Below are 27896 nucleotides of genomic sequence, written 5' to 3' on the forward strand. Positions count from 1 at the left end.
CTTACTTACCTAAAAGTGTGTAAGAATTATCAATAAAATGTATACAATGATCTGATAACATATCATACCTGTAGAGATATACTGTAGTCAAAGCTAATGCATGTTTGTTTGAATATGAAAGCGTTCAATCAAAACAATTGTAGACAAATGACATTTTTTATACTTTTATTTAAATTGAGAATCAGACTTATACATAATTACCAGCTGTCTTAAATCTCCTAACTTAACATATTTTGGCAAAAACCAACTTGCAAGTGGTTTTGCTGACAAAGATGATCTGACAAGTAAAACAAAACATTAACATAAAATATCATGAAACATAATCATTACAAAAAGGTACATTCCATTTTCAAGACTTGAAAACCAGTTTTCTCTTTGAGGCGGAGCAGCTGCAGGTTCCCCTGAGTTTGACTGTAAATGACCCGCAGCGCTCTACCTCACATTATTTAAACAATATTACTGCTAAAAGGAAAAACAAGAGTGTGTTTTATCCCTTTGAATTCGCTCATTCGGACAGGAACATAACTCGAACATAACAACATTCATGCGATGAACAGAACAACATCTCAGGTCATTTGTGGGACGATCTTAAAGATGCAATGTGTAAAAGCTGGCCATAGACCCACGTCTTCTGAACTACGTCTTCACATGTTGGACTGATGCTAGACTGGACGCTACAGTGACTCACAATCGCCTCTAGAGGGACAAGTGGTAATACAAGACAGGACGGAACAGAGAGAAAGTACATTTCTGCAACATGACAGAAGTCTTTGACACAACGTCAACACTCAATTCTCTTTACATTCTGTATATGTTCATTTTTCAACTGTTTTAAACTAAAATTCTTGCCATATCTCACACATTACATCTTTTATCTTACACATATGAATGACCCAAGTCAATTGTATTTGCACTTATCACAAGAATTTGAAAAATAAAAACCTGAGGTAACACTTCTGTACCTGTTTGAACTATGAAGAGCCCAATTTAGAATCTGCATCCAATAGTGTGTGTGTGTGTGTGTGTGTGTGTGTGTGTGTGTGTGTGTGTGTGTGTGTGTGTGTGTGTGTGTGTGTGTGTGTGTGTGTGTGTGTGTGTGTGTGTGTGTGTGTGTGTGTGAGTATCCTGAGTTAAAAACATAAACAGTGTCTTTGTGAAGCAGTTCAGTATCTTATCACAGCTCCACAACATCTCTTGAACATTTTGGGTTGAGAGTTATAAGCATGAGGACTGGTTTCAGATTCTGGATCTAGCTCTTAAAGCTCTAATAACACAGGACATATGAATACAGTATGGTTCAATTACAAAGGGAAATGTGTATTCTTCTTTAACTTTGAATAATAAAAAGTGTTAAAAAAAGAGGATAACTTAATTTTTGGAAATAAAAGATGAATAATGGAAAGGTTTTCATCCTGAAATCCCCAAGTAGAACACATTTTTGTGTTATTAAATGAGTACGAGGACACTGAAAATGACAACTTTCACACAAAGATAGGATGCTTCAACAGATCTCTCTCAATATGCCAATATACAACGGTGACCTTTAAAAACAATCTTTGGTTTGTATTGTTTGCTTTTCCAAAAGAAAGGTAAACTGATTGTGTCACTCTTCATCCCGTACATTTCCCATGATTGAATCCTCCGCAGAATCTCTCTGATTAAAATACAGAATGTGAAAACAAAGCTGCACCCACTGACCAGTCACTTATGATTTAAACTAAGATATCTTTAAAGATGATCAAAGTATCTTTAGTATTAACTCAAAAGGCAAACATTTAAATACCTCACATGTATTTTGGGTTGAGATAAATGACTTTATGTATGTCCTATGTGAGGAAATCTTCTAAATACAACATGTTTTTACTAATCTTTCAATCACTGGGTGCACATTTACACAAAACTGCACTGTTGCAACACAGACACTACTCAATATAATATATTGTATTTAATCATTTCGCCCCTACAATTTACAGACATCTGTTTGCAACAGTTTTGGAGGAACACTGCGGCAGGATAATTTGGTTTGTGCGCAAAATGATTAATAATTGTCACTCGAGTGTCTGAGTGTCCTGCAGGCACTTCCTCGGAGTTTTAACCCGCGACTCTCTTCACTCTTTTTGTCGCGGATCAAGGCCACTAATGTGCAAGGCTTTGTTTGAGGAACTCAAAACTGATCTCAGTGGCCGCGTCTCATCTTTGGTCTAACGTGTTTCGATTATTTTACATTCCTCAGTAACCTTCTGCCAGAGATTAGTTGAGAGACTAAAATAAACAGAGGTAGCAAACAACTCTTTGGGTTCTAGCGTCACACTCACCGCTGCATATTGGACGATAATACAAAACTACTTGGCAGACAAGTGCTAATCTTTATCTACTCTACAACAAAACAAAAAGACTACTTGGAAAATTCTACAATGTGAACTCCGTGGAACATTATCTTCTAATAAAAATATAGTTTTATGGTGTTCATTCAATTCTTCACTTTCATCTCTGATTAAAGACTGCTTTTACTACAATCATTCTTCACGTGTTGAATCCTCACGAAAGAAAAATATTTGGTTTCCACTTCTGAGGGAGGCTTTCCCACCTTAAGGCCAATCATAAAGCTTTTCTGAACCGACACGCCACTGTAAGCACTTCTGGTGTGAATCTTTACACTAATCAAAAGGAAGAAGTCAATAAACTGAAGAGTCTGTTGTAAAAACAAAACAAACAGACGTTATAGGACCTGAGGAGAAACTACATATGGGGCTTTTTAACATTTGAGCTACTAGCGCACAATGTCTGGGGGATACATTCATAGCATTTTCTATTAGGCAAATACACACTCAAACGGTTTAGTACTGAGAAGATACCCTGTCAGTTAAGCCTGTAACACTACATGACTTTTCAAATGTACTAAACTTTGTTCCCTGAGTTTAGGAAAACAATCAAATAAATTCGTAATCGAGGTAGTATAAAACAGGAATAGCGAGGGCAGCTGCACAAAGGAAACAAAAAGGAGATATTCATTGTCTTTTCATACCATTACTCAATAATGGACAAAATACAAACTATTAATACTGGCTCAATGCCTCAGCAACACCTGAGGGGATAAATAACAAACTGTGTGTGTTTCTATCCTTCAGGCCACACAACAGGTGGAGCGAGAGGAGAGAGCTGCCCTCACCATCCAGCAAAATCCGGACAAAATCAATTGAAAAAACTAAAGTGGGATGACAATCAGGAGGAAAGTCATCAGGAAGTATTAAATGCAATGTAACCGAAGCAGCACATCACATAACGTTGGTATAAGTAGTTATTAAATATACAGTGGAAGTTTACACGGAGGTAAACCGAGGTAGATAATCAGTGAAAAGGATTCACGCTTTCCTTTCGCTCCAGTGATAAACTCTCTTAAATAATGTCAGAAATGTCATGTTGTGCCACATTTTTTACAATCTTTTTAAACATTCATGGTGGGTGAGATCAAAAAAAAAAAACATACACACAAAAAAGAGAAAATAAAAAAAAGACATTCATTGAAAGTAAAAGAAATCATGTGACCCATCCCTGCCAACATTTTATACTGGAAAAGGCATTTGTCGGCATTCTGTTCACTGTGTTGGACCTACAGAGGATGAAAGTAAAAAAAGATTTCTCTCCTTGTTTTTTTACACATCTCTCTCTCGCTTACATTCAGGCCTGCGGTACACTTGCAATAAAGAATAACTGCAACGAATAACTGAAGGATAGTTAAAAGTATTAGTTTGACATCAGCCGGCAGCCAATTCACTTAACTTAGCACAAAGACTGTAAACAGGGGTAAACAGCTAGCCTGGATGTGTCCATAGGTAACAAAATCCACCTACCAGCACCTCTAAAGCTAAACAATTTCTCTGCAAAAACTGAAGTGAAAAACTACAAATTGTCGCTTTACGAAGGCTTCCCGATGGGTAGACTCCAGAAAGCTGGTCTCGACCATAGCTAAACACAAGACCTCCTATAAAACCATAGCTTGATGTTTTCACACTTCACAACTAAGTGTTAATTTGGGATATTAAAGGTGTTGGAAGGTGGATTTTGTTCTTTTTACGCAGAGCCAGAGCCCCCTGAATTAAGCAATCATACAAGCGCCTCGGTCCTGCCGCAGTACTGTCGTACCAATAATGACGTTCAAGAACGGCCTCAAGTGTATGATTGCGATTCTATCACACAAACTATCATTGTAATCAACAATATCGTAAAATAATTTCATAATGTGGGCTAATTTGCTCCCAAACCTACGCTTTCTGCTTGAGTTAATCTCCGTCAGAAAGTAGTTCCTAGAAAATAGTTCCCATGGTAACGATAGTACAGTAAGCTGTTCAGCTCCGGTTTGGACACTGTTCTGAAATCCACCATTTTCTCCTGGGTTTTTAAGAACGCTTTGAGACATTTGACAGCCCAGGTAGTTGACGCCAATGTACTCTTTTCATTGCGACTTTTTTCCAACGCACTCAACTCGTCAGTTGAAACAGCCACAAATCTTTCGTTGGTTTTGTGGTCTGTGTCCGTGTCCAACCATTCATCAATACTGAGGCCCCCCAACAAATCAAAATTAACTTTAAAATCTGACATTTTGTAGCTACCGATTTCCAACGAGAGACAATGTATAACAGTGTAACGGCTGTGTGTCGCTAAACGTCGCTATGGAAACCACACGATGTAGGCTCGTGGAAGTAGTTTCGGTAGGCTAGTGGCGTGTGTAGGCCACTGGATACTTTGAGAGTTTGATCGTGGAATCAAACACGCCTATTGACCAATCAGAGAGCTTGCTCAAACCTATGTGTTATAGAATCCTGCTTCTAATCCTTGTGCTAACCTAAGCTTGTCTACCAGACACAGGAGTGGTGTTGATCGTTTCCTCTAACTCTCTAGGATGTGCTCTGCTCAGTAGTTTTTGTACTTCACTGCAGTTTGACTTTTTGCAAGTGTACGACTGCCTTCACACCCTCACACATTCTCGCACACATTCTCACACTCACACACACTCAGGCCCCTGGAGAGAAAGTGCATCCTGAGAGCTGTTCTTTGCTTCATGGTGACAGCAGCCATTGTCGACAGACTCCATGAACTTCAGGTCAGGCAGACTTTCCTCCACCACATCGCCTGACTCTTTTGCGCTGCAGTCCGAGCCTCTGCTGTCCTCCGAGTCTCCGCTGTCCTCCACGGACAGAGACGGGCGGCTGCTGCTAGCCCCAGACGAGAGGTTGGTCATCTCCGTCTCGTCATGAGAGTAACGGCCCGAGTCGCCGGTTGCGTGGCTGCCCTCGCTGCTGGAGGAGCCCTCTGAGTCCCCGGGCGACCAGCGCATTGCCTGCATGGCGTCGGGCTGATCTGGAGACAGGTTCAGCTCCTCTTCATAGGTCAGCAAGGTGGAGCCTGGCTGGTAGGAGGCGGGTCTCACACTCTGCAGCACAGAGGAAGTGATGATTAGTCTGAGTGTCGGAGTGTTTATGGCTCTGTTGTAAAACTGCAACAATAGGTTTACTACGTCTATAAATCGATTAAAACAAAAATAATTGGAAATCATTTAGTCTATAGATTCATCTTAAAGTAGTTTTTCATGCAAAAATGGCATGAAATGCTGCTTTCAGCCTCTCAAATCTGGAGAGTTACTGCTTTCTCTGTTTTATGCCATATTTAACAGAACGTCTTTGGTTTTTGGACTGACCAAACAAGACGTTTGAAAACTTGACCTTGGAATTTTCGAAAGTGAATGGACATTTTTCCCTATTTTAAACCTAACAATGAATCCAGACATTAATCTGGAGATTTATCAATAATAAAACATCATTTGTTACAGCCCTAGTCAAATGGGAAGTAAAAAGGTCTTATATCTAAGTCCCAGGCCGACTGTTACCCAAACAAAGACAAACAAGCAAATAGTAGTGTTTAGGTTTAAGCTGAGGTTTGGGTCTGATTTGTTTTTTAACCATATGCAAATTGTAATTTACAAAGCAATGAATTGTTCGTATCGATTTTGCTACAAGTTGCTGATGACAATTAACCAAGCAAGAGTCCTCTTTTCAAATCTTACCTGCAGTACTGTACTGACCTTTTTGGCATTACTGCTGAAGGAAAACCATTTCTCTTTCTTCTCAGTGCTTGGCTGAACAGGGCCGAGAGAATTGATAATGAGATTTGTTCCACCCTAAAAGTGAAAAATATATAAGTAAACTTGGTAAATATAGTAAGTTTGAAAAAGCACAAGCCATATCCAGTACTTTACTGTAAAATGAATATGATCAAGTGATACTCTTGCAACTATATATTATATCATCAGGTAGTATAATTAATAATATCCTTACAAACATTGTAATGTTTCCAAAAGATGTGTTAATATTTCCAAAACTGCTCTAGGGCCCCAAAAAATACTACATCCAGAGCTTTTCCAGTCTTTCAGTGAGTGTGTGTGTCTGAGTGTGAAGTACCTTGGCATCGATGAAGTGGTTTGGACTCAGCATCGGCACGCTGACATCAGCGCTCTCTGTTTGTCCCTCAGAGCCCAGCTGTCCTGCAGCTGGGGCAGATGTGCCCGCTCCTTCTCTGTACGCTTTAAATGCTGAGAATTTCCTGGAGGAAGAAAACATGATGTCAGTACAAACAGAGAATACACTGGGCATCTGCTGTTTAACAATATGTGTTCGGACAGTCTAAGTACCTTTTTTTGCCTCTGCAGACGATGATGAAGGCACAGATGATGATGCAGATGAGAGCGATGCAGACTCCCACAGTGATTCCTGTCATTGACTTTTGGTCCAGGTGGTAGAAACCATCAGAAAAGGCTGTGAGAGTTAAAGGGAACATTGTCAGAATATCAATCCTTTTCCAAATTGCATTCAGAAAGAAACTTATAGAAAATATATAAAGGGATTCTCTCCGGTTGATGTTAATGGTACTGACCTGTGGAGTGTGTGTTGCCACGAGAGAGCCGGGGATCGTGACCCGAGGACAGATCTGCCAGGACCTTCAGCTCCACAGTCTGAGAGAACGGACCATCGCCCATGTTGTTGGAGGCAGAAACTTTCACAAAGTAAATCTGACCAGGCTTCAATTTCTCCAGCAGGGCCATGGTGATGGTTCCTGTTGGTGAGATTTAACTGGTGTTTAACTGCACATTTTGAATATATTGTGGAAAAAGGGGGATTTTGCTTTTTAAACTATTTACTTGTGATTATTGCTACAGACAGCAGTTGGGTGTTAACTTCATTTCATGGTTATACTGAAAGGAATAGTTCAACAATTTGAAACGTGTTTATTTGCTTTCTTGACCAGAGAAAGATAAGAATATTGATGCCACTCACACACAGTGGGGGAAGAAGTACTCAGATCCTCCTTACTAATATCACACTGTGACATATTCAGCACTGTGACGATGCTTTTTCCATTTGAAGCAAGATAACAGTTTTTGTTTTATATTTAAATGAAAAATTAGAAAAAAAAATCGTTTTTTTCTGGAAAGTAAAGTTATGAAAATGTGTAATCTGAAAAGTACCTTAAGCTATCAGACAAAGGTAACTGACAAATTGCAGAAAGTAAGGAGCACATTTACATTTCCCAAAATGCATAACTATTCCTTTAATGTCTAAATGTAGTTAAAACGTTTTTTTGAAAAGAATATTGATTATTTGTTACTCCAATATGTTACTATCAAGATACGTGCAGATGCCTGTTTCAGTGAGTGGGGAACAACAGGACTTTGTGCTGCAGAGAAAGACAAACACAAAAACAATCCTGATGGCTGAGAGGTGCTATGTGAGAGAAGAGCAGGGGGTCAGGGCCATACACATTCCCTTATCCAGCACGACCAGGGTCCCATCAGAGGCCGCGGGTGGGGGTTCAGTTTGAGGTGATGGGGGGGCTTGGCTGAGCTGAAGGCTTTGTGAACGGCTTCACTTTTGACCCCTTCACTAGAAGCAAAGGGAATTGTGTGTGTGTCTTTTTTTTTGTTTCCTGAGGTCATCTGCCTTGAGACACCTAAACCGCCTCACACATCAGACACACCGACATCTTTATGGTGCCTGTGACTGAGTGGATTGGTTGAGTTCTCACTTTGCTTTTTGGTTGGTGCAAACACGGGGAATGTATTGTTTCATTTTGTATTTGGTTAGGTTTTTTTGTTTGAAACTTTTCACATTAACTTTATTTTCTTAATCTTATAAAACATGCATCCTATTTCTATTAATTTAATACATTTATGTTTGACTCAATTTCGACTGATTTCACAAACTGTACTGTAACTGAAAAGTGTCAATAAGAAGGTAAATCAAAGTCTTTGTAGTAATCACATTAAACCTACAAACCGGTCTTTTATCAGTAAGACAAAAGCATTGAGCCTAACCTGTCCTGGCAAAGACTGGAGGATAAAATGAGTTACTGATTTCCAATGGATCATTTGTGCGGGACAGGAGGAAGTCTTTGTGGTCCCCCCCTTCCCCTGCAAACATGTATAACCTCTTTCTCTCAACATCTATCACCACACTCATCCTTACCTTCTCTCTGCAGCACTTGCCATTCCCCAGCTAACCAGGCGTTTCTGGAGGCGTAGAGGATGGTGTAATGTGTCACAGCTACATTGGGTTCATCTGGATTTTTCCATGAAACCAGCGCTGTGTCCTCTTCTATCAGAGTCACTTTCACGTTGGAAGGAGGCAGAGTTGGAGCTGTGTGTGTGTAAGGAGCAAGGTCAAATAACAATACCATGCAGCAGCAGCAGCAGTAACAAACTCCTAGCTATAATAAATAGGTTTGAAATGTTTGATCATTTTGTGCTCACCGTCAGGTAAAGTGCTCTGATAGACCACAGGGCTCCAGGGGCTGGACAGCTGGTCGATGTGGAGGCGGATGGCAAATTCATACTTGGTGTTGGGCTCCAGATCTCTCACCAGGAGGTTCTGCACATTCCTGTAGGAAAAAGAAAATCAGAGACTTTTAACTCTTAACACTAATGATCTATTATTACTTTATAAACATTTTAACTGCTTAAATGTGAGTTTAAATGACACTGTTAAACATGTATTCCTTTCTGTTTACTAAAAACCCCAGTGGAAACCAGAAATATAGCATGTATCATAGGAAACCTTAACATCTTCAAGCCACTTCTCTAAAATGTAAAACCTGATATGATATAATGCACAATGTTGTGTTGTTATAGCCATTGGATCAATCATTGTGGATTTAATGGGTTTCATTGGCGACACTTAAGTCCTACTGGGTCTAAGGGGCTGTACTATGATGACACCATAAACAAATAATAACACAACAAATGATGACTTTCCCAGCTATTTGTATTTTATTATATAGTCAGTCACAATGATCTACATAATTATGTAATCAGTTTTGACTTTTGAAATAGTCTGATAATAAAAAGTCTTGTCCAGCAGATGGTGGTATGGAGCTGTGCTGACTGTGGGAAAAGACACCACTGAGAGTTTAAAGTGACCAAAAGACTCTCCCCAACAAGTTTGAAAAAAAGTATTTATGTTGTTAAGTTTTAAGTGTTTTAAGTGTTTCTGATATGGCACAGCTGAGGTTGTGGTAGGACAACTTATTGACAATAAGGTGTTAAGATAAGAGCAGAACTGCAGCGTGAGACTAAGTCATCTCATCATACATTAAGATAGACCAAGCACACAGTAACATGTGTTTTAAATCAGTATTCACTATCACTGAAACGCTCTAAACAGAGAGCATTGTCCCTTCGAATGTGCTTGTCCCAAACTGTACTAATTATTTAAAAGTTGACACATTTATCATCAACACAATGATAAAAAAACTGCCTGTGTTGTTAGTGAATTCTTACGTCTGCAGGTAGAGCACCAGCGAGGCGTTCTGCAGGCCTACTGGGTTGCAGCGCACGGTGTAGTTGATGGTTTGGCTGGAGGTGAAGGCTGGTCGACCCCAGCGCAGAAACACCGAGCTGGAGCTGTTGCTCTTGATGTAGACGTTGTGTGGAGGAGGTGGAGGAGGCACCAGGCGATCTCTGACAGCTACGAGACACATTGAGGGTAAAGTTATTTACTGTTGCAATACAAGAGACACCAACATGCTTCTATAGCGGTGAACAAGGGCCATTGTAGGTACAAAATAAATAAATTACAGAGAGTGGGGAGGGGGCAAGTATTCAGGAAATGTCCAACATTTCAGTTGTTATTTATTATCTGAGATACATTTTGAGGAAGATTCAGTTTTTATCTCTTGCAAATGTATGCCATTAAAGTCTGAGACATAACCTCATTTTTGTCTTTTGTTTCTTATAGTTTAAACACTTCAACCGTAGAGAATAATATTTAAGTTTTACTCTCATATTATATATGACTTATATTTTAGGAATAAGAATAAGAATATTACCACCCATCCCTCCGTATTTAAAAAGTAAATGACAGGTCAACGGTCCTTATATGCAATCTAATGTTATTGTCACACTTTTGCAACTTACAGACACATCCAGTGGTGCTGACAGTCTGGTCAGCCTGGTAGCCTTCTCCGACAAAATTATAAGCCAGAAGCTTCACATGGTACTTCTTCCTTGGGTCTATATTTAGAGAAAGAAAGAAAGAAAAATGTCTTAATAATCATAACAACCACAGAGAATGTAAAGTTTAGCTGTAAAATACATCAGTAAATATGCAGTCTTAGATCTGGACTTCAGGAAACATCTATAGAGAAGTATTCTCAACAACACTTCATTTTTCACCATGGACCACAACACCACGGCAGATGACAACGTGATTCGTCCAGCTAACAGGAAGCAGGGTGATACATGAAAGAGGCCTGGGCCGTGTGGGTGTGGGGCCAGTGAGGGTTTCTGGTCTAATGGTGTGGTGGGAACCAGAGGTGAGGGCATTGTGACAGATGCTCTGTGACGTGAGTCCTTTGGTCAGTTTCTGCAGTGCTCAGGGCAGCAGAACAGAGGAGCTCCACTATCCATCACCCTGTCACCCCCAAGTCTTTTGATAACATCAGAAAAGCCCCTTCTTTGCCCCAGTCAGGCCTGCTGGTCAGTGGTCAGTGGCCACTCCTATTCAGGTCCAGAATCTGGGGGTCACATCGACGGACAAAATCCCATGGGAAGGGCTTTGCTGACGGTCAACAATAGTTTCAGGCCTCGGTGACCCTGAAGAGCCTCGATGAACAAAAGCCATCTGACCAAATGTCCCTCTTACCCCTAAAAGAATAATTAGCAGGGTCTAATTTCAATTTTTGCATGTGATATTGATTTTGTGAGCCATATATGTAAAATAAAAGCACAGTGAACCCCTGCCTCTTTAATGAATGTTTCTCAAATGTTTGGTCACAGTTTGTTTGGAAGTTGTGTATATGTGAAAAAAGAAAATGCTATTTATGCTCAAAAAATAAATGTAGAGCATTTCTGACCTGAGGACTTCGATGTTTGTTAGGAAGTTTTAAATAGGTAACAGTGGGACCACCTGGCATTCTCGTCATTGTGATTTTTTATGTATGTTTTTGTTCAGAAGAAGTTCAAATTACTTTAATGTTGTGTTCTTAGTTGTCTCTGTGTTTTAACTTAAGCCCCTAAATAGATATTAACTCCAATATGACCAAGAGCATTTTGCTGGCAATGATCTGGCTTCTATTACTTTTATAAAAGTTTGTCCTATCACTAAAACAAACTTCTATTTCTTTATAAAACATTTTGGAGGCTTTTGAGAAGAGTCCCACAGGACCACAGGAGATGAATGTGTGTCCATGGAGGTAAGAGAAGTTTAGGAGGGGTGGAGTGGTGCACCCCCATGCTGCCCTGAGGAGCTTCACTAGAGCCAGACCAGGGCCAGCAGGTCAGGCCGAGATTAAACTCTGAAAGAATCTGAGGTCACGGGTGTGCAATATGAGAAGAGCCTCCTTTTTTTCTCCCTCCTGAAAACTATTTAGCTATATTCAATGACAATTAGGAGTCAAATGTAAATATGAACACTGAAATCAACAATCATGAAATCCATATTGAATTTCCGGAAGAGTTACATAATACCAAGACTGGTTTGAAATGAACATCTTTTCTGTTGATTACTTTTTTTTCTCATTGCAAGAGATAAACACAACCAGGAGGCTTTTTGTCCACCTTGTTATCCTGTGTTTTCCGCCCTGTTTGTGATGCCTCAGTGTCCACCACCTCTAAAGAGAAGCATGCACAAAGTATGCACCTCTACCCAGCCCCACAGTACAATGGGCCTGCCGTAATTATGCGAGAGAGTAGCTCTGCGAGGGGGGAAGCTGACATCTGGGCCACGACCTTTGACATGGAATCTGGGCAAGCTAAATCCTGCAAAAGGAGGGGGGACAGGGCTCTCTCTGAGGGGGGAGGGTCAAGCAGAGGAAGTGAGTGGAAAAACAGGGAAACACCTAGAGTCAAAATAAAATGCCACTTGATAGGTGATGACACTGAGTCCTGATAAGAGAAAACTCAGAGGGCAGGTTTGACGTTCACTCGCAATGGACCTGACACCTGAAGCTCTTAACATAACCGTTATGTGAATACCCTCTCTACCACAGATAGCTAAATAGTTGTCATTAATAATCAAACATACTGTGCTTTTCTGAAAAAATCCTGATATTAAGGCAGCAACTAACGCTTATTTGGCAAATAATTTTTTTTAAATGTCTAAAGTTCACCACTAATTATTTAATTCAAATATTTTTGAATGTTCCAAACTAAATAACATTTACTTTACACGGTCATAAAACGCAGAAAAGAAGAAAACTATCACATTTTGAAGCATGAAGATAGCCCTGTTTGGCATTATTGCTGGATAAAAATAAACTAAAATGACAACTTCGCAATCAAAATAAAACTAAATTTCATTTCATCTTCTTATTGTTTCTACCTCTCTACTTTGTAAAGCAGTGAATCCGTATTACAAAATATAATTGTGGCTGCGTTACCTCACATTTTATTCTTAGAGTGCGGCGTTCTGCTCGAGTTGCCATTCCTTGAGAGAAGAAATGTTTCCGACCTTCCCACTGGGATACATCTCACGTGGCCTCACTCCCATAAATTATGCTGTTTGTATTAAAGGGCATATTTTAGCCATTTGTGGTCACCCCCCTTTTTTTACAGCCAAAATGCAGATCCTGTTGGCCCCTGAGGTTTTTGTTCTGCCCTGCGAAAGGCCCCCCAGGCCAGGCCTGAACAGGGGCCATAAATGTCAACTCCTGCATGAACCCTCACACCAGCATCTATCATCTCCCTCTCTGTCCTCCCCTTCTCTCTTGTGCCCTTACTCACACAAATCAACTACTGACACACACAAGTTAAGCACAAAATGACCTTTTAAAATGATGGTCAGCATAGAAATCTAGTTATCACACGAAGCACGCTTTGCCTTGTGTCTAATAAAAGGAATGGACAAGAAGATGGCCTGCAGCTAAGAGATAAATCTACAGTTGTGCACACAGCGCGGCATGGTGCCAACAGGTATGAGAGGTATTTAAGCCTCGACTACAAGCCGTCTAGATATTCTTCTCTTGAGCCAAGCAGAGGCTACACACGCGAGGAAAGGTCACATCACCATGTCATTTATACCCAACTGGAGCCTCTCAAACACATTCCTGTCTCTCAGGGTGTGCTTTCAATCATCTGCATTGGTCATAAGTGATAATTTACAGCCAGCTCGAAGCATGTTCTTCTGCGGCTGAACACACAGCTCCGTCTGCAGCATCCACCGCTGACAGCTCGGAAATCAATGTTATTGGAAAAAGAAGGCATGTCCACTGCTGGAATATAGGAAATGTCATTTACAGTACAAGCAGATTTAATTTGCAAAGCAATAACTTGCTGAGAAAGCTCTACGGTCAGCATTTTGTTGTCTCAAGGACACAACATATGGACTCTTTTTTTGAGCATATGTAGCTTCAAATCTTAATTCCTGGTCATTAATGTAGTTTCCCTTCAAACCAAAGCCCTGACCATGCTCTTTACATCCAGGTCAGGTGTTACTTTGTGATTAAATATCTACATTTCTAGATGATCAGAGACAATAACATTATGCATTCATTTTGAAGTAGTAAAATTATTGTTGAAGTATTATGTTTAAAACTTGTAATACTAAAGATCTAGGGGGGGACCAACTCATCACCTGACTACCTTTAAGACTATATAACGTTTGATTACAAGAAATGACATACTCTACCTCTTGTACATGAGAAGTGAAACTCATAAGTAATCAAATGTACCCTGGCTTAAATGCTTGCACTCGCTACATTCGCATTATTCCTAACACAGTGGTTTTGCTTCTACAGCCTTAACTTTGTCTTGTAGGACCAGCAGCTTAGGGTGGCTAATGTTCGTGAATGTTAACACACTTTAGAAACAGTAAATGTTGCTTTAAAACTTAAAAGACTGAGTATTCTCTATTTGTGCTACTGTCAGAGTAGCGTGGACTTATATGCATCTTCTTGTATGTCATTAGTTTATTAATTGCTTAAATATTTTTGATCAATTTCAAAACAGCCTATTGCATATATTATGCTGCAGCTTGGAACAATATTAAACATATGAAAAAGTGATGTCTTTAAGAAGGAAGAAGTCATTTGTAAAAGTGTTAAAGCCATTTCGTCGGGTTCCTCACAGCTCTGCGGGGTTTTCTGATGAAGGATGTGTTGCCACACAGGAGGTCACATGCTTGTGCACAGTCCTACAACTAATTCATGAGAAAGAAATCTCAGAGCTGCAAGATAGTGAGCTCACAAGACGTGCTCATTGTTAGGCCTACAGCTCGATCAGTGAGAGGCTGCATTTCCTTTAGGTCTTAGCTAATAAACTGTCTTTGTGGTTCTCAAAGCCAAACACAATGAGAGTCTTTGATGTCAATGCTCCTCCAGCAACGCAGCTCAAAGCAGTCATAAAACACATAATAAATCTGCCTCCACTAAACAGCTTTCCTCTCTTCAACACAGCAGCCCTGCAAAGCTCCTTTATGGAAGAGGAACAAAAAGATGATTCTTTTTATTCAGCTGAAGCTCTATTTTTGGTATTGCTCATTTATTTTTGGCTTTATATTTATCAGCAGCTTCATCTTCCTCCAAGCACTTTGAAACATTCAGATCAGTGGGATGATAAAGAGTAGGGGGAACTTTTAAGAGCGGCAGATCTTTCCCGAATATACACGTCAATAAAACAGCTATGACAATAATATAAAATATAATTACATTTAATAAGCAAAACACAAATTAAACAGTCCGTTTTTTCTTTCTGAAAATGATCCATTATCAAACCTGCATCCCAGGTGTTTATATTTAGCTAAGTAAGTTAAGTAGTTATTCTGATTGTATCAGTATTAGTGTTCATTATTCATTAATGTCCTTATCCTTAGTAGAAGCAACAGGAGTAGAGGTTCATTGTGGGTGTATTTATCATTTTGGTGTTTAACCCATAACATGAAATATCTAACTAACTAAATGCCTGCAGCGGTTAGAGTTAACACCCAAAGTCATTTTTAGTGCCTATTCATCTTTCTTTCTTTCTGATCCCGTTCTAGCACAAGCTTCCTGATTTACAAGTCAGCTGCTGACCACCTGGTTGACCCCTCGCCACAGATGGTCAGTTGTCCACTGCGTTGGCCTGAGCCCCCTCTCCTCTCTCAAACAAAAAAAATCCAAAATGAATCTGACCTAAAAGCCAAAAGAGCTGTGATATGTCCAGAACACCATCCAGCAGCTGCTGAATAGGCACACACTCTAAAGTCCGGCCCAGAGGTTGGGAGGTCATGGAAGTGGGATGTGATGCCGTTCTGTTTCACGGATCTCCTCTACAACCAACTAATCACTTATATGCTTAGCCGTCATCAATAGATGCCACTGATGCTTGTTGAACCACCCAAAACTATTTAACCTGCTTAAACAATTTCAAATGACCGTTAAGATATTTTTAATTAAAAAGTGTCGCAAATAAATGTACAATTATAAATATGTGGCTGCACGCTCATATTCTTTCAAATTATTTCACATGACCTCACATGTTCTAAGATGTAAAGAGGATTACTTTAGCTCCCTAATGAGCAACTATAATGTAGAACTACCTTGACTTATCCCCAAATATTTTGATAATAGATTAATGGTTGAACAGTTTTTTTTAAGTACTTTTTTTTGTCTCCCTATTAGGGAGATATATTCCCTTCTTTTCTCTGTTTTACATCATTTTAAGTGTAATATATTTGGCTTTTGGAGTGACAAAACAACAACATTTAAAGACATCATGGTGGACACTATTCAGGTATTTCTAAACTAATTGGTGGCTTGATTGGAAATGAAAAGCATTGTGAGTTTCAGCATGGATACCAGGTACCACAGTGGCAGCAGGTAACTCAAATGATCTGAACCAAAAACTCACCGAGGCCTCCGATGGTGTAAGTATTATCCAAGGCGCGAAGCTGAAGCGGCGCCCTCTCTGACTGGCTCTCTTCGTGGTAGAAGAGCTTGTAGCCTTGAACACTAGCTGAGTTCCTGGGAGACAGCTGCCAGCGCGCCAGGATAGTGGTGCAGTTTAAAGGCTCTAAATGCAGCTCAGGAGCCATGGGAACTAAAGACAAGATAAAGAAAAATTTTTTTAGTTATTGTGTGATGGATAACAGTCCTACAAAGAAAAAAAAGAAACAGTCATTGATCCAGAAACAGATGTGATTCATAGACATCGTTCTGATAGGTGCATCTTATCGCTGAAGCTTTTCAGAAAACAGGAACTTGTACAACTGGAATCTCTTCACGGAGTTGTTTCCAGTGTTTTTGTGAGGCACATGGGAGTTTTCTTTGAAAAGTGAAACTACCATCTGATGCTTTACCAAGTGTTTCACACTCAAAGCAGAGTTGAGTCAACCCACCGAGCTGTCAGGGGAGTCATTTCACACCTTTTTATTTTAGGAATGAGGGGAATGGAGTTTACCAATAGAAGTCTTTGGGACTTGAAACAGAGAGAGAAAGAGAAGGGCAGGAAAAACAAATCCTCCCGTCCCCCACCTCAAAGCTTCAGATGTGGCTCTAACAACCATACACTGTGTCCCACCCAGAGACCTGAGTCGCTCCTTTTATGACCCATGACTGAAACCCCTCCAATGCTACTGACAGTGCAGGGCAAAGGTCACAGAGTAACAAACGCAAGGCCTTAACAAGATTATTAGAGCACGTTTTTATCTTGATTCGGTCTTAAGGTTTAAAGGAACCATCCACCCCAAAATCTGAAATATCAATTTTTCCTCTGTGCCGGTTATCAGTCTACATAGTTTTAATGAGAGTTGCTTTTTTTGTTTCAACTAAACAACGCCGAAATAAGTACAAGCCTTTTTTCATGAAAAGGTGATTGATAGAATATTGTTCCAACATGAACTGCTCTCAACAATGTATGTGGATTATCTCAAGTAACTACGTTATGATTTCACCAAAACGCGGATGCCATCTTGTTCCATTATATTGAAAATAATCTCTTTGTCGATATCTCTAACACTCGGAACCTCACATCAAGAATAATGATTGATAAATAGCATTTCAGGTGAGAGAAAGAAAATGTCCCTCTGATTTTGGGCTGAACTGTGCCTTTAAGCGGAAGATAAATGTTTAGTGATCATTAACAATGATGCTAAACTTTCAGTCTGCATGTTTGAAATCGTGGATATGACAACAGTTCCCTCATCTTTAATACACCATGAAGGCTGTATGGCAGAAATGTGTTACCTCGAGCACTCGATAGCTTCGGAGTGCGGTGGGACGTCCAGGCGGACTGCTCCCCCCACCCGATGCTGGTGGCAGCAACGATTCGCAGCAGGTAGATGGTGTCGGACTGCAGGTTCTCCAGGAGGTGCTGCGTCTTCTCTCCAGGTAGCTCCAGCTGTGACACCGTGCTCTCAGCACTGGTGCGGTAGGACAAACGGTAGGCGGAGACTCGGCCACGACTCAGCTTGTCTGGAAGCGGCTGCCAAGACACCTGGATGTCCATGGGACTGCGGCTGGTGAGGCTGAGCTCAGGAGCACGGAGGGGAACTGTGGAGCGAAAAGACAGGGACATTAGGACCAAAAAAAAACTGAAGTCCTCCCTTCTATTCCCCATGTTGTGAATAGCTGTTTCTTCTGAAGGGTTTTCATGGCTCGGAAAAGGCACTCTTGGAGATGAGGTTCAGTGGCTACAGCTTTTACCAAACACACTAGATCACTCTTGAATGAATTGTTATAACCATATACATTCAGAGGCCACCCCAAGATATACAGTGAGCCCTGAGACAATATAATTATGTGCACCAATACAAATTATGTGTCTTATTCAATTTCTTGCGAATCAATGCAGGGCTGTTTCATGGCATTAGTCCAATCAGTGGGCCAGAAATGAACCTCAGTTACTCATGGTGGCTACAGTTGGTAATCACATTTCAGAATATGATGCAAGATCATTTTAAGTCATATTTTCACGAGGTTACAAAAGGTTCTTGCATGTAAAAAAAGAAATGTTTTACCCTGATTATAACTTGATTTAATCGTCTAACCAGAGCACCTATTTAGGCTGACCTCCAGCTTGCCCTGCCTGCTATGTAAAATCATTTCATAACTTCAGTCATGTAGACAGACACAGGGCAGCCTTTGACCCACAGGTCATGAACAAATCAGGTTTTCATGGAATTCAAAATCACTCACAAGGCATTAGATGTATGCATTGGAGCTTGTGTAAGTAGGCACACACACATACATGTACACACACTGTTCAAATAATGAGTTTATCTCTACATCAATAAGCAAGCTCATTTACAGCACCTACAATATGTTATAAACAAACATCCTCTGAGCTCCCAATGGAATAACATGGTCTCTGTAGATCGATAATGGCCGTTTGTCCTTTATCTGCCCACCTCACTCTCTATACATGTTTTACTTCTGATCGGTATTCTAGTGTTAGTGACCTTCACTGAGTGTATGCCTCACCGTCCTCGAGTGTGTGCTGGAACACGTTGTCCGACATGCGGCTGGCTCCCATGGGCATGTAGGCCACCACGTAGAAAGTGTAGTTGCGAGCCGGCTCCAGGTCATCAATAATGTAGCGAGTTGTATCGTTTCCAATCACAACTTGATATTCCTCGTTGTTTAGTCCTGGACCAATTATAACATCGTTAAAGGAGACTTATATAAACACAATCAATAGTGCTTCTGATGACAACTGCTGTTGTTGGTACGGAACAAAATCATAATCACGCAATAACAAAATATCTTATATCAACAGTCATCACTTCCTGGAGCAGTTTTTGAACATTCATTTCCATGTTTACTTGTAGCAGTTTTTATAAATGACCTATTGTGGAATATGTATTTAATTAAAGCAGATTAGAACATTCACACAAAGATGTATTTTCTTCCCAGGGTAAGAAAAGACATGGTCTGATTTCTGACTTTGTAAACAAGGTACTTGCGCAAAAAAAAAAGTCTCTGTATTCTGGATGCCCCACTAAGCCTCTCAGAAAAGTGTAACAAAGTCTGCCTTCCTGTCCAATTCACTCCCTCTAACGGTCCTCACAGAATACACACTTTTAGACACTTCATCACACAGACTAATTAGTTCCTCCTTTCATAAGAGCCTCCATTTACTGCTGGGTTTTCTGTCACCTCAGGTGCAGAGCGTACTGTCAGATACTCTGTCAATCTCAATGAACAGCCATTCTTTGTGACCGGGACCAAGAAGATTGTGTCACTAAATCTAAATCAAGTGCAGAAAAACTCCGGACGGATGCCACTAATTCAAGAGTAAAATGGAGGGAATTTGTTCAACTTGTTCTTTTTATGTTGACCTCATTATCCCCAACAGAATCCGGCAGGTGTTCTTTTCTGTACATTTCAGCTCCCCAATGGAAGTGAGGGCCATTATAATTAAGTGTAGTGCTTGAATGAGCAAGCTGATTTTTTTTCCTCGAATGTTGCATTGTTTGAATGTGACTCTTGTTGTCCACAGCAAGGGTTCCCAGGAAGGCTGAAAGGCTTTAAGGCTTTTCTGCTTCCACAATACAACCCTTGTGCTTTAATGAATAGTTGTGTGTGCATCCTGCATTTTAGCAGCCAAAAGGAAGGGACCCTGCATCTTGAAACTCCACAGGGCCACAGTCCATAAAGGAATGTTCCTGTTTCTCAAGAAAAGCAGTTGTTCGGCTTTATTCTAGAAAAATATATTTCCTTTTTCTTTCTTTTCCATTATCCCACCAACATGGTGTTAATAAAAAACCGAAAGGTCCCACTATATATTTTCTAGATAGGAAGTGGCAGAATTGAACTTCCTAAACAGTTTTTCTCTCAGGATTTAAACTGGAGATAGTCTGAATTTACACATTTAGTGCAAAAACAAAAAAGTGCTGTACAATAGAGATAATATCCCTATGTGACAAAAAGACATTGCAAATCTAATTCCTGTTGTCTCTTGTTTGTTTGCACACCACTCACCTTCAGCCTTCATGTAGTGCACTGAGTAAGCAATAACTTTATCTGCGTTGAACTGAGGCCTGTCCCACGCCAGAAGGATCGCGGAGCTCGACACGGTGTCAGCTCGGATATTCCTGGGAGCACTGGGCCGGTCTTCAGACATCACCACGATGAGCCTGGCCATGGAGAGGACCGACCCCTGCTCGTTCTCTGCCTGGCACTGATAGATGGCATCGTCCTCAGGGATGATCTGGTTGATGACCAGTTTGCTATGAGACACAGAAACACACAGATTAAGATTATGCACACATGGTCATATCCTGAGGCTTGTTTAGCAGTGGGTTATCATTCTATAATTACCTTTAACAAGCACTGACAGTTGAATAACTACACCATGTTAAATCCTTCTTGCCCTAATGTAAATTATTCAGTTTCCTTTCTACTGTAAGGAAAGTAGTGCATTATTTATTTATATTGTTTTAAACTGAACAACAAAGACTGTTAAATGAGCATTTTATGGTAGGGTAAAATTAGTCTGGTTTCCTGTTTTCATTATCTCTTTAAATACAGACGCACGCTTGTTTAAATATGAACGGGTGTTCTCTTAAATGGAAGGGGGAGTCACCTGTTGTACATCTTGAATCGACCGTTAGAGTGAACTTTCTCTCCGTTCTTGAACCAAGTGATTTGAGGCGTTGGAACTCCTTCCGCTTGACACACGAAGCGGGCGGTGCCGGCTCGTGGACGGGTCAGGCTCTCCGGCCACTCAACCAAGGAAGGGGGTGCTTTAGAAAAAGAACATTAATGAAAATATATTTAACATTTTAACTCCACATTTTCAATCAAAAAACATACACAGCCAAACTGCGGTATGTCTTTACCTAACACGGTGATGTTGGCTGAAGAGACTGTGAAGTTTCGCGTGCCAGGAGTGGTGGCTCTGCACATATAGACGCCTCCATGCTGGGGCTTGATGTCGGTGATGATGAGGTTGCCATTTCCCAACACTTTGGTGCTGTAAACGTCAATAGACTTGCTGTCCGCTCGGCTCCAGGAGAGGATGGGTCGGGGATTGCCTGTGGCCATGCACTCCAGGATGGCATTCTGGTGCAGCGACACTGAAATGTTCTGTGGCCCGACGATAATGCGCGGCCTATGGGGAAGCGGGGGCCTGGGGGCTGTGAGAGGGAGGGGGGGGGGCAGGTTTAGTGAATGTGATCTGATGGGATTGGTATCACAGATTCAAGTGGACATGCTCTCTCTGTGCTAACACTTTAGTTAACAAATAAGCCTTTCAACAAACTGTTGACCACAACTGCTTGAGAGGCAGACACTGTAACCTTACTGTGATTTTGAAGTATGAGTTCATATCTGCTAATTTTAAACTTTGTTTATTATTATTTGTAGACTTTATTTTATTACAAGGACTGTGCATGAAAAAAATCAAAAAAGAGAAGAATATTAATGCCAGATTTAGCTATAAATGAATTTCCATCTGCAGTCACACTAAAACACCAACATCTTCTTGACAAGGATGTTTCCTGTTTTTCTCAGTTTTATATCATATTCAACTGAAAACTAATGTTTTGGGGTGACAATACAAGACTTTTAAAAACATCACTTTGGGATGGACATTTTTCACAATTTCCTGACATCTTAAAGACATTAATGTAGACCAGCTGACAGACCTGGGGTGACAGTGAGGGAGGCCTCTATGCTTCGGCGGCGGCTGGCGATGTTGGCGGCGATACACCGATAGTTTCCAGCATCTTTCCGCTGCACCCCGTGGATCTGAAGCACACCACTGGGCAGGACGGTGATTCTGGATAGGATTCAGCATTGGAGAAATGACACATCAAACATTCATAAAAACTCATAATGGATGATAATGGTCACAGATTATGTTTCATGTAAGTAAAACAGTACACCATGAAGTATGAAACTGAGAACAGTGCTTACCTCTCTGTAGCAAGGGGTAACGAGACCCGATTGAACTCCCAAGTGATGATGCAAGGAGGGTGGGCACTGATTTTGCAGGCAAACCTGGCGACTGAGCCTTCAGTCACCGCGATGGACGTCGGCTGGATTGTAAAAGCTGAGATACCTGCAGAAGAACAAAGAGACGACTTTAATGTTTTTTCCTTCATCTTATAGTCTCAGAATGAGATGGCACTGTCTTTCAGTGTGAGGGAAGTAGCGCAGCTTCATATATCAAATTCTCTTCAGCTCTCTTCAGGTTGAACATTTACTTTATCGCAATAAAAAGACAAGTGGCCTAGTTTCTAAAAAGACACAAAACTTTTGTACGGTCCAATTCCTCCGTGCAACCACGAGAGTTTTCATGTTTTTATCTTTTAGCCTACGTGGAAGCTTTCCTAGAAAAGGTCAAAGCAAACTATTTTCCCTTGAGGTGTTGTGAAAGCCGGTGTTGTATTTCACTCCATGCGTTTCCCACAAATCATGTTTGACATAAAACTAAAGCACATAACAAATCACCCAAGACCTAGAACATCCAAGAACATCAGTCAAAAGCCCTGCTCAACTGCCCACAATGTTAAGGTTACAGAGACATTCATCAAAGTGTCATCAGGGACAGACTATATTATCCCTATTAATATTTGTATAGCCTACAATTAAACGGTAATATAGTGCTTGTGACCCGCTCTCCAAGATCAACTCAAAGGATGATTAACTTACTATTTATTTCTGATTGAACTCTCCTTGTTTACAAACATATTGATGTGTTTCAGACATCCATCCATCTCAGTCCAATCCACTGGATGTCAGAAAACAGAGAGACGATGACCTAAAGCTACAGACCTGCTGAGGAAGGTGATGACTGGAGTGGAACAGCTACATCCTGCGAGGATAGAGTTTCCCTGAAACTGAGCTGTTGTCAGCCACCAGCTGAGCGGCAAGCAAATGAGGCCCAACATGAATTACAATAAGTCCTTTTATGCTGACCCAGCCAAGAGAAGTGTATGTATTTTATAATGATTGAAGTTGTTTTTAGCCTTTTTTGTTAATGAATGCTCTTTGACAGTGGTTCATCCTGGGCCATAAAAGTCCTGAAAGCCATTAAGGTCACCCACTGCTGTACCGTCCCCCTCTCAGCTCAAAAAGCTGCAGAAGTCTGAGGTCAATCATTGGCTAAAATAAATCAATTGCACTGCTGTTTGTGAAATAGAGCAAGTACTGAAATGACCAGAAAACAGTAGGCATCACAGCACGCTCACATCCTATTCATTATCGTGTATATTACATATAGTCATTCATGGTACAGACTGAGATGGACAAATCAATAGACTGTCAATTATTTTTCCAATGGACCAGAAGAAAAGGCTGTTGAATGTTGTATTCTGCTAAATAACATTATTTGTAATTTCAGTAGGTGCGTTTCAAGATGCTAAACTGCCGGGCTGCTCTCAGCATGAAACTATCCCCATGTTAAGTAATGGATAAATAAAACACACTGTGACCTCTGTGAACACTTCTAAAGCTTCTTCTGCTGCAGTGAGACACTTAGCAAAGAAGAAGCAGGAAGAAGCAGGAAGAAGCGCATCAAGTTGAAATAGCATCTGACAGATATTCAGTGTGAAAAGACATCCCCAAAAAATGCCAAAATGGTTGTTTTCTGCAACAACGTTTACAAGATGCTGCAAGGCACTCACAATACACATAATGTGGATAACCTTAAATATGTATAAAAGTAAATCATTTCCAAAGTGAACAACTAACCAGGAAACAAACGTGAAACTGGGAAAACAGTGAAACTACAGAATTGTCTGACTTGCTATTTACCAATCATAACTCTTTGTCCTGATTGGATATCCAACATCTGTATTCGTTTATTTTTCAGACTTGCAACACTCTCCTTTGAAAACCTGTGCTTTCGAGAAAAGTGTAGAAGGTCCAGTGCCATAAACTCACTGCAGTGTCTGTGAGGGCCATGATGGATGGCTGCGTGTAAGCGGTGTTGCCAGGTGTTGTGGTGCTAAACAGCAGGAGAGCTATGACTGCCATTCAGTGAATTATGACTTTTACACAGCGCCTTGGCTTCAAATCCAGCTGAGTCTTGTGGAGGAAAGAGAAATTCATTTTGTGAACGGAGAAAGTTTCAGTTGCTGGGATAAAGTTATGAAGACTCACATTTTCAAATGTAAAGGTTATTCAGTTGTAGAGCTCTATTTCATGGTGGCTTTAGAGTTGTCGTAAAGGACTGCCAAACTGCCGTCAAGATCAGATCCTTTCGCTTTAGACACATTTAATCAAATTAGTCCTGAGCTGCTGCCCCTATTAGCTCCACTCTGGTTGTATGATGTGAGGACAGAAGCAGGGAGAGGCATTCAAACCCCCCTCCATCACACACTCACACTGTCCCACCCCCAGTGTTAACGCAGGCTCAAAAATGCCATTAATGTGCTGAAGTGATATGACTGCAGGGCATGAGAGATGAGCTGCAGTGATCCTCTGCCTCCCTGCTGGATTGAAAAGCTGCGGGATGATTATTGATTATTGATAAACTACTAAGAGAGGGAGGGAAATCTATAACGGCTAGGGATGGTCAAGCATTGGTAAGAGCACTATACTGATATGGGAGGGTGACCTGCTTTGAACGATGATGTTAGCCGTGGGGCATCTAATGTGAAGATGAGAAAAAATAACGTGTCATTTAATTTAAATATGTGTGATAACAAAGACTACTATTATGTTTTCCACTTTCATCTGTGTGCCTATGTTCCTTTATTCCACCAAATAATACAACATTTCCCTTTTGTGTGCCATACATAGATTTCACCAACAAGACTAGAAGAATAAATTCCTCAGCCTAAAAGCATGAAGAAACAGTTCTGGCTTCCCAGCAATCTCACCTCTCACCTTTGACCTCCACAAATCCTGGCTAGCACCAAACACAGAGCCCAACATGACCACCCCAAAGCTCTCCTGCTCACTGCTAGCTGCCTATAAATCTCTGAGTTCCTCCTCCAGCTGCAACGTTTGAAATGCTGTTTTGTAATGATATCCTTTTCTGCTGTATCGATGACATGTCCCAGTTTAGCAACTACAACAAATAAAACTATATATGTGGGCCAGTTGTTGCATGTTGAATAACAGTGATTAAACTAACTGCATGCTTGATGTAAAGTGACAGCGATGTCCTTAGGTCTGAATTCAAAGCTAAAGATGTACAAACATCAGTCTGTCAACAACTCTTCTCTGTTAACTACAGAACGTTTCAACACAGTCCAAATCTGAAGAGTAAACATCTATTTGCTTCACTTCTGCCTGCAACAGATGGGTCTGCTGATGGCAGCAGCTCAACAAACTGAAGGTCAGTGGACAGGTCAGGCCCAAACAAAGGTTCCCTTACAAATACCAGGAATGAGTTCAGCCCTTTCTCTCCTCTGGTTACTGTGGTCGGTTCCTAAGTCAGGCCTCAGCACCATTATAGTCTACCTGCATATGAGTGGATTACTCTGTGATTTTGTGCTGAAAATCATATGAATCCTTTAATTACTAATCTTGAAAGTCAATGTATCTCTTCATTTAAACCAAAAATATATTCTTTGATTTCCACGACACACAAGCATATGGGACAACAAGCTCGTGTTTTGGTCTATACTGCTGTCATTCTTTTTATTTTTATGTATGGAGGATATGTTTGCACCATAATACCAAGACAAATTCCTCGTATGTTACTTGGCAGTAAACTTGTTTCTGATTCTTATTCTAAATAATAGAGTGCATTGAAACGTGGCAATTCAATATAAACAATATGCACTTTATATTTCCTATGGGTCTTATGAAGTTAAGGAACACACTTTGTATCAAATAAATCCTGGTACTGAAGTGCAAAGAAAACATATCATAATGAAATTGTCAAACAAGGAAAAAAAGCTGTTTTGAAAATCAGCGGAAAAAACAAGAAATTATTATTAGTTTTTCACTTAAAAGAAACAACCTGAGAAAGTCCAAAAATAAATATTCAAAGAATAAGTCATGTTGTTTAATAATCCAAACAATTGTTGTCATCAAGAGTCAAAGAGAGTATGTTTAATTCAATGTGGTTTTCCATGTCCTGATACATGATGACAGAAGCCGCTTCAGTGTTGCTATGCTCAGTTATGTAGATGCTGTGATGGCCCCTGGCCGTCCCCAACCTAACCCCTCCCCCCCCTCAGAGTCCAATCTTTTAGGAGAGACATTCAAATGTATCATCTTCTCATGATCCTGCAGGGCGCCTGCTAGATTGATAGCTTTAAGCATCAGGAAGCCCTGAAAAAAGCTCCATTGACTCACTAAGGTTTGAGAGTCTTCCTATTGGTCCTATGGAGTGCACCACATGGTTACACCAAAATAAGTTCAATCTTCATTTACTCCTCCCACACCTTTACTGAAAAAACCTCCATCTAATTGAGTGATGAGCCCTTTAAAGTGTTCCATGACCCCCGCTGAAGATTAATAAAAGGACCGGGAGAAAAAAGGAGGCTGATAAGCAAGAAGGAGAAGAATGCAAAGCTGAAAAAAGCCAACAAATCAATCACTGGCTGGCTGGCAGATGTGCTGCTGCTACACAGGCTGCAGGACAGTCAAGTGACCACTGGCCTGGCCAAACAAAGAGCTATTCCCATGAGCAGCGTGACCTCTGAAAGCACCGGGCGGGCGGTGGGGGAGCGGTGTTGGGAAGGAGCATTCATCCCCCTCCTCCAATCCCTTATCTCTGCTACAAAGTTTTCCAATCATTCAACAGCAACCCTCCACTCACCGCAAACAGTGGCTGCATTGTCTTTAATCTCCGTATCATAACAGGGAACTGAAGAAGTCAATCTTTGAAAAGTCTTTTTTTAACCGCACTAATATACTTTTCCATGGCAGCAACAAAAAGTTTAGGAAAATAAAAGTTGGTTATAACATGATAGATCAGAGAGAGAGAAAAGTAAACCCACTGACTATGGCACTAATGACCATTGCAGCAACTGATAAAACTAGATGAGCATCCCACATTATTGTAGGAAAGATTTAAGTCCTGTGCTCTGTCGCACGGCCCTCCATCTATTGAACAATTTAAAGAAACCTTTGACCCCTGGGCCTGCCGTTCAGGGGAACCATGGTAACCTTTCGTGTCCAGCAGAGGAGAAAAACAAGATTCCATGCAGAGAGTTGTCTCACTTCAGGCCATTTCATCCATTCATACCACAGCTAACACTTGCAAGGTTTACTTTCGTCTTATGGTGGTTTCTAATTGGACTGAGCCAGTGCTTGTCAGAAACATTCCTTAGCAACTCGAAATAATGCTGTGGTCCTGGCCTGGCTTCCTATGGACACATCATTGAGTTAAAACAAACTTTTTACATTAGCAGCTGTAGCTTCTTTAAAAAACTCCAAAGCTTAATCCATTTAAAGGCACTTGTTCTGCTGGAGATAGAAAGTTGAATCAGCTCAACCCTGAAACAGATACCTCTGGATGACAGTTTCAA

The 27896-nt window shown here is 40.7% G+C and overlaps 1 protein-coding gene across 2 annotated transcripts in view; it reads right to left on the reverse strand.

Moving 5' to 3' along the window:
• Positions 1 to 189: 189 nt before the first annotated feature.
• prtga (protogenin homolog a (Gallus gallus)) overlaps positions 190 to 27896 on the reverse strand; it is a 37631-nt gene continuing 9924 nt past the window's right edge. For both annotated transcript variants that reach the window (XM_079666557.1, XM_079666556.1), the window contains exons 3-19: positions 22378 to 22522; positions 22107 to 22240; positions 21300 to 21596; positions 21044 to 21203; positions 20440 to 20687; positions 18940 to 19104; positions 17704 to 18009; positions 16370 to 16558; positions 10463 to 10558; positions 9827 to 10013; positions 8801 to 8928; positions 8517 to 8687; positions 6928 to 7107; positions 6686 to 6809; positions 6456 to 6597; positions 6080 to 6175; positions 190 to 5431 (exon numbers count right to left, since the gene is read on the reverse strand). In XM_079666557.1, the coding sequence (XP_079522683.1) occupies positions 5003 to 5431; positions 6080 to 6175; positions 6456 to 6597; positions 6686 to 6809; positions 6928 to 7107; positions 8517 to 8687; positions 8801 to 8928; positions 9827 to 10013; positions 10463 to 10558; positions 16370 to 16558; positions 17704 to 18009; positions 18940 to 19104; positions 20440 to 20687; positions 21044 to 21203; positions 21300 to 21596; positions 22107 to 22240; positions 22378 to 22522 (3197 nt within the window). In that variant the 3' untranslated portion in view covers positions 190 to 5002. The remainder of the gene's footprint in view (positions 5432 to 6079; positions 6176 to 6455; positions 6598 to 6685; positions 6810 to 6927; positions 7108 to 8516; positions 8688 to 8800; positions 8929 to 9826; positions 10014 to 10462; positions 10559 to 16369; positions 16559 to 17703; positions 18010 to 18939; positions 19105 to 20439; positions 20688 to 21043; positions 21204 to 21299; positions 21597 to 22106; positions 22241 to 22377; positions 22523 to 27896) is intronic.

Source organism: Notothenia rossii, assembly GCF_949606895.1.
Source record: "Notothenia rossii genome assembly, chromosome: 2".
In the NCBI taxonomy this organism is placed as follows: Eukaryota; Metazoa; Chordata; class Actinopteri; order Perciformes; family Nototheniidae; genus Notothenia; species Notothenia rossii.